This window comes from Alexandromys fortis, unplaced genomic scaffold (genome assembly GCF_014885135.2).
Source record: "Alexandromys fortis isolate MF-2015 unplaced genomic scaffold, M_Fortis_MF-2015_v1.1 scaffold_34, whole genome shotgun sequence".
Lineage (NCBI taxonomy): Eukaryota > Metazoa > Chordata > Mammalia > Rodentia > Cricetidae > Alexandromys > Alexandromys fortis.
Window position 1 is genome coordinate 4,662,294 of NW_026067933.1, and position 7,489 is coordinate 4,669,782.

At 39.7% G+C, this 7,489-nt stretch overlaps 1 protein-coding gene across 1 annotated transcript in view; it reads left to right on the forward strand.

Moving 5' to 3' along the window:
* Positions 1-7,020, forward strand: part of Tspan12 (tetraspanin 12) — a 70,292-nt gene extending 63,272 nt beyond the window's left edge. The window contains exon 8 of the mRNA XM_050145895.1: positions 4,997-7,020. Within this exon, the coding sequence (XP_050001852.1) occupies positions 4,997-5,302 (306 nt within the window). The 3' untranslated portion in view covers positions 5,303-7,020. The remainder of the gene's footprint in view (positions 1-4,996) is intronic.
* The last annotated feature ends 469 nt before the right edge of the window (positions 7,021-7,489 follow it).

The following is a 7,489-nucleotide window of genomic DNA, read 5'->3' on the forward strand; positions in this document are numbered from 1 at the left end:
TCTCTTCCATCTATTGTACTATGTTGTTTATACTTGCATTTGTGGTTCCTGATCATTTTCTCATAATTTCCATTTCTATAATTCCCTCAGATTGTGTTCTCTTTATTGTCTCTATTTCAGTTTTCAAGTCTTAAATTGTTTCCTTCATCTGATTTCTTTTTCTTGATTTTCTTCAAGGGATTTGTTGATTTCTTCCAATTTTTTATTGGTCTTTTCCTCCATTTCTTTGAGGGAATTTTAAATTTCCTCTTTAAGGGCCTCAAATATTCTCCTATACTCATTTTTAGGTCATTTTCTCCTGCTTCATCTATTTGAGTGTTCAGGTCTTGATTTTGTAGGGCCACTAGTTTTGTTGGTGTCATATTGCTCTATGTGGTACTGAGTGTGTTCTTACCATGTCTACCCATTGTTTCCTCTGATTGGTGTAGTTGGGGTTGTGATTCTGGTGATCAATCTTCCAGGTGCCAGTGGGTCCAAGGCTCAGATGGTTGCTCATCATGGTGCAGTCAGGCAGTCACCCCAGAGGTCACTCAGTGTTCACAGAGATCACTCAGCACTCCTAGGGGTCACTCTGCAATCCCTGGGGTCATTTGGCCCTGCTTCCATGGAGGTTGCTTATTTGGGGCTGCTTCCACTGAGATGCTGCCTTGGGCTTGCTCCAGCAGAGGTCACTGTCTCAGGCCTGCTTCCTTTGTGGTGGCTCCCCTGTATCTGCCCCTATGGAGGTCATTCCCTTGGCCTGCTCCAGAGGAAGTCACTGGCTCCAGCTGCTCCTGTAAAGGTTGTTGCTGCTGCTTCAGGCCTGCTTAGGCTGAGGTAGCTGGTTCAGGCCTGTTCCCACAGATATCCCTGTCTTGGGCCTGCTCCTGCGGAGGTTCCTGGCTTGGGTCTGGTCCTGCAGAGGTCTCTGGCTTCGGTGTGCTTTCTCAGAGGTCCCTGACTTGTTGCTTGTCTGCAGAGGTCTCTGGCTCAGCTCTGCTCCCTCAGCAGTAGCTGCCTTGTATCTGCTCCTATGGAGGTTGTTGGCTCGGGCCTGCTCTGACTGAGGTCGCTGGCTCAGTTCTGTTTCCACAGATGTCCCTGACTCATGCCCAGTCCCACAGAGGTCTCTAAAATATCGATATTTGTTAGGGGACATAATGCTATATTTTGGTATTTTCATAATCTTGTAAAATATTGTCATTTACTTTCTGATGGCCATCAAACTTTTCATCTGCACGTAGTTGAGTTTTCTAATCTATAGCCCAACACAGAGCTCAAAATTAGTACCCCCTTTGCTCTAGCTGTGTTCTAGACACAATTCTGAGTGTTTTTTCATTAACCCTCCCAAAATCCAAACAAGTGATTCCTATTATTTGTTTCAAGGTAAGAATACTGAATGGCACAACATTGTTCCACATAAAGATTATACATGATTATTTTAAAGTTGATTAGACTCTGATAGAATATCTTAGTAGAACAGTTTAAAATAGTGTTGAACCTTTTAAATTGTTTTGGTGATGTGTAGCTTGGTTTTCTACACATTATTTGTACATGCCAGTGAGTGTGCTCATCTCTCTTGCTGTGATAAGAAAGTCAGAGAGATACATGACTACAAGTTGATGTTAAATGTTGTAAATCCTTAAGCACTTTAAATTTATTTTTGCTAAGATGGATAGCCCTTTGGCTTTTTTTTTTTAAAAGTTTTTATTACCAGGAAAAGGCAGTTATTGCAAAGTGTCTGGCGACTTTTATGGGATTTCTTATAGCTTTGAAATAATGCTTTATTGGAGTGAAATTACCAACTAGTACTTTTGCAAATGGAAGAACTTCCTTCCGATAAGATATGAGAATGATAACCAATTCCATGTCTAGTTCTCTTGGACTGTGGTAAAGAGGACAGGGAGGCCGGAATTTAAATATTTGTGAATTTCCTTTTGTTCAAGTGGCTGTCTTTATAAGGGTAAACACTACATCACTTTTACTGGAAACCAAAAGCTTTCAAGGGTTTTAAGATGTATTCTTAAAATGATATCTCAGCTAGTCACCTTAATTTAAAATTAAATTCCCTTTAGCAGAGTGAATTACTTCTGAGCTATGTTGACACAGGTCCCTGGAGACAAGGCACTGGTTTCTCAAGAAGATGACAATGCAGTTCTTAGTCACAGTACTGTTTCTTTACTCCATTTTTCTATTTCATGATTTTTCTTTCTTCTACTTTTATTCATGCATGAGTACGGGGCTTATATCATTCCCAACCCACATTCACCTTCCCTTCAACTCTTCCCATTCCCCTCTCCCACCCCTCTCAACTTTATAGCTTCATATTTAATTATTATTGTTATATAATCATATATGTATGAATATAACACAATAGGTCCATTTAGTTTTGCCCAACCGTACCTGTGGTTAGGCCTGACCATTTTGGATTAGAGAACCTATCAGAGCCTGTCTCTGGAGAATACAGATTCTCTCTTTCTTAGAAGCTATTAATTGCTGATAGATCTTCATCTGAGAGTAGGGCTTTGTGAGCTTTCTTTCATCGGGGTGTCAACTGATGCTGTTATTGTGCAGGTCCTTTAAGACACCATTTTGTTGAGATTTCATGGGCGCAGCTCCCTGTAATATGTAGATGACAAATACCTTGTAGCTGATGTTCTAGTCCTCTGAACCTGTCTACCCCCTCTTCCAAGGTGTTTTCTGTGCCTTCGCTGTAGGGCTTGTGTTGTGGACGCATTAGTTGGGAATGAGCACTCTACAGTTATCTGCATTGTGACCAGTTGTCGATTTCTGTAATGGCTTCACATTGCTGCAAAAAGATCCTTTGGCTTGGAATGAGAGCAAGCGAGGTCCTGGGTCCTAGAGAACCTACGATTGTCATGTTCTTAACCTAATATAATCCCCAGGTGCTTTCTAAATACCTATCCTTAGAGCGGAAGAGCTAAAACTGCTACTTCTGTTTACCCTCCCCTTTCCCTTTAGAATTCTTTCCAATTATATGATGCAGCTTCTTGTTAGGTTGTTTTCATAAACCTAGACACCAATGGTGACCTTGTTAACTTTTTTCTCAAGTCAAATATCTGGGACCTGTACGGGAACTTAATTTCTATGTTTCACATCTATACCTGGAGGGAGAGATGTTATACCATGGCAATAACACCCACACTAATACCCTTTGTGTGGTATACAGAGTTGGTGAGGAGCATAGCTCTGCTCATTTGTATCATCATGTCTGAAAGCAGGCAGAGTAGATGCTTTCGATTCAGTCTCTGACCAAGTGAGGCATTACTATGGCTCAGCAGTGAATAAGAATAACAATAATACAGTAACAGTTTATTGTTTTGAAATAATGTGGTTAAATCTAGATTGTGAGTCAGCAGATTTAGCTTTGAGCTAAATCTGGCGTGGTGCATTTTTGTGTATAGAACTTCCTACCAGCACCCACCTCCATTTATTAGCTACTGTCAGTATCTGTTTCTGTATTGCAATGGCAGAAGAATGAAGTTGGAAAACAGACCATATAGGCTGCAAAGCTATAATACTCTAGTCCTTCACACATATACCATAGCTTCTTAACTGTGATTCTCCATCTCACATGGACTGTTATGAAAATCTTGGCCACATTAAAGGGTTTCTGAACATGAAATGACCACAAGTTAATTCAACACCAACCCTGTAATGAATTTGCGGTGCTTCTTACAGCGTTTGTCCGTGTCACATCACGAGTCATAGCAGCTTTGGTATCGGGCACACTTGTGTACTTTGTACTGTGCTTGTGTGTGCTCATTCCATACAGTGCCAACGGCATGGCCTATAACAGGGCCACTCAGGCATGTGACTATCATATACTACAAGCTGCACTGCTTTTAACTGTATAATCAAAGTTGCATGCTTTTATAGAAACAAATGATTAACCATGAAAAATACGATTTTCCTATCACTGTTCTTCACCATGTAAAAATTACATCTTTGGATTCTACTGTATAAGAATTTGGTCTTTAAAATTATTTTTAGTGACTGGTTTTAGCTTATTGAAAATTATTAAGTAAGTGTTGACTTGGGATTAAAATAGAATTTTCAACAGCTTCTGAAATGGTCCTAAGCATACTCCTGCCACTATGTGTTTTACTCAAAGCAGTATTCTTGGCATTGAAGATTAAATAAAAACATTGATCAACTCTGAAATACTTAGTGAAGGATAAAGCACTACAATCTGAAATGTTTAACCAAGATTCAGTTCTTCCTGTTAAAAGCAACAAACACACTCATGTTATATTATGCAAATTTTTCTTTAGCCTTTCATAAATGGTAAATTTATATGCATAGTAAGCTTTAAAAACATTTATGTATTTGTGTGTGTGTCTGTCTGTGTACTCCCAAGAGTGTGCACAGGCGTACTAGCCTGTGCTTAACGACAAAAACCAGCAAAGAGCATCTGGTGCTCACTCTCCTGCTGTCTCCCGGTTAGCCAGGGTCTCTTCCTGAACCTGGGGCTAAGTGGGAAACTCTGTCAATCCTCCTTTCTCACTTCCTTGAACCTGGAGGTCCAGGCACTCACAGGACTTCTGACTTGTTTCATGGGTGCTTGGATCGAACTCTGGTCATAATTGTGAAACAAGTGCTCTTAACAGCTGAGTTCCCTCTCCAGACCTAAAGAACTGTTTTTAAAATACATTCCTTTATTATTTATTATCAGCAAATATTTGATTCCTATAGCTATTTTATAAATCTATGTACCCAAGGTTTTATTAAAATTCTCAAGTGAAAAGCAGTTACCATTATAAAAAAGTTAATAAGTCCTGCTTATTTAAGTTTTATTTAAGTCTATGTGTGTGGAAAACAAAAGAACACTGATCAGAATTACTTAAGGGAGCTTTGCAAGGTGCACACCACTCTCTATGGGTTGAGGGCCACTAGCTTAAAATTCATGAACTAACTGGTTCACATTTTTTAAAATCACTACTTTTGGCAGTTTAACTCAGACAACATGAAGTTGATTATGTTATTTCTTTTACAGGGCTGTGGAAAGAAAATGTATTCCTTTTTGAGAGGAACCAAACAATTGCAAGTGCTAAGGTTTCTGGGGATCTCCATTGGTGTGACGCAGATCCTGGCCATGATTCTTACCATTACTCTACTCTGGGCTCTATATTATGATCGAAGGGAGCCCGGGACAGACCAGATGCTGTCTCTGAAGAACGAGGCTTCCCAGCACCTACCATGCCACTCTGTGGAACTGTTAAAGCCAAGCCTTCCCAGGATCTTTGAGCACGCGTCCGTGGCCAGCAGCTTCAGCACACACTTCGAGATGGAGGAACTATGAGGAATGCCAAAGAAGGAAGTCACGAAGTTGTGGCATTAGTGAGTTCTGGGTACACAGTTACCTGTTTCAAAAATTTTCAAACACAGGGATATTCTTCAAAAGAATGTCTAAGCACATAATTTCTGCTCTTTCAAACAAAGAAACGTTTGCAGCAGGCTTTCAGACTGTCAGCCCCCCAGGTCAGGACACAGAGAGTTATTAGTTATGAATGCTCTGCCTCATTATATACTTGTCTCACTAGCTCTTATAATTTAATTTAAACTGTTTGACTCTTTCTCTTCCTTTCATTCTGTATGTCCTACTTTTCCAGCTTCTTCTGTGGCTGACTGGCCCTGGGCATCTCCCTCTCTTTCTCTCTCCTTCTCTCTTCTCTTCTCTCTCAAGACTGGATTTCTCTGTTTATTCCCTCTGCCCACCAGTCTTGCCTACCCCCCCCCCGCCCAGCTATTTGCTCTTTAACTTTTCATTAGGTCAACCAGGTGTCTGAGGCAGGCAAAGCAACACATCTTTACATAAACCAATGCTCCTTTACATGGTTAAAGTAATATTCTAGAACAAAGGTTCTGCATGTTAACACACAGACAGTAACTGATGCCCTTGGAAACCATGAGGATAGCTTTAAGAAGCACTGTGTGTGTTTTCTTTTCTTTCTTTTTTTTTTTTTTTTTTGAGCACAATGATGTTTGGAGGTAGCACAGTTTGGCCAGCCAGCATTTCTGCAGGCAGTTGTGGACATGACCCATTCATGGTGGCACTGGAGCTGCTGTGAAGGGTACCTAACTTCCTCTGGCTAGCCTAGAAACTGTCAGCTGTCTGCTAACATAGGAATTTAGTCAGTACTAATGACCTTTATTACCTGATGATGTATTGCTTTGAGGATGATTCGATTATATATAAAAACCTTTCAAGATTGGTGACTACCTAAATATGATTTTTGTTGGTTACTAAAATAATCTTATTAATAATACTTGTAAGAGCTAACACATTGTCTTAAACTTATCAGGGATATATATATATATATATATATATATATATATATATATATATATATGTCTGTGCTGTGTCTGTATAATTCAGTAGATTTCAGTTCTTATAATGTTATGAATGGCAATATTTGAAAATGAAAATTTTGCCTTATATAGCATCATTACTTTTTGTCTTTTCCACCATCAGAGCTTTTAAATTCTGTCTTGGATCTGTATTACATTCGTAACTGTTAATTTAAGTCCTTAACCACTAATTTTGGAAATTACCAGTGTGATACATAAGAATCATTGTAACTCTGGCTGCAGGAAGGATTAACTACGGAATTTACACATAGCTGATTTAGCAGAAATTCGGATGCTCTTTTTCTCCCAAGTGGGGATTCTTCTTGGCAATAAATGCTTTGTCAAGGAGCTTATGTTTTCCTTTTGCAAAATAGAAGCAACAGTCTTGAAGTCGAGGTAATTTTGCAGAGAAACAACATTATCTGCAGAGAGGTGCTCATGGGACTCTCTGAACTAAGTGATAGATTAACTAGAGGGAAGTTTTGCTTTTATTTCACCAATTAATACACCGTGGCAAATTACACAGAATATAATTTTTTTTACAAAAGCAGAGGATATTTATTTGAAATGGGAAAAGTGCATTTTACTGTATTTTGTGTATTGTGTTTATTTCTTGGATTATGGAAAGAAAATTAACACAGGTGTCAATAAACATTTTCTAGAGCATGATGGTTTGTGCTTGTTTATTTCAAGACATGGTCTCACTATGTAGTCCTGTAATATGTGCCCATTTTGATACAAAAGAGCACTTTTATCAGTGAAGAGACTAGCAAGATGGAGGATGAGGATGGTAGGAGCGGGCATGGGGAGAGGCCTGCAGGATTGGAACTGATCCAGCCCACAGTCTCAGGACCATGTTTCTCAACATCCTCTGCCATTCCACCACCATCTTTAGGGACCCCTGAAGTAGATGTTTCGGTTTTGGTTGAAGTGCACCCTTGAGGGAATACTTAAGTAGTCACCTAAAGATGAGCAACTGTGTAAGGAGGAACCACATAACTGGATGAGGATGTCCTCACCTGAGAACACAGCTACAGGCCCTAGCCACAGTGGGCATGGATTTGAAGGCAGAAGCACCTTCAAAGCCCTGTGTTTTGAGCTTTCTTATGCTTCCAGATGTGATGAAGCCTTGGACTCT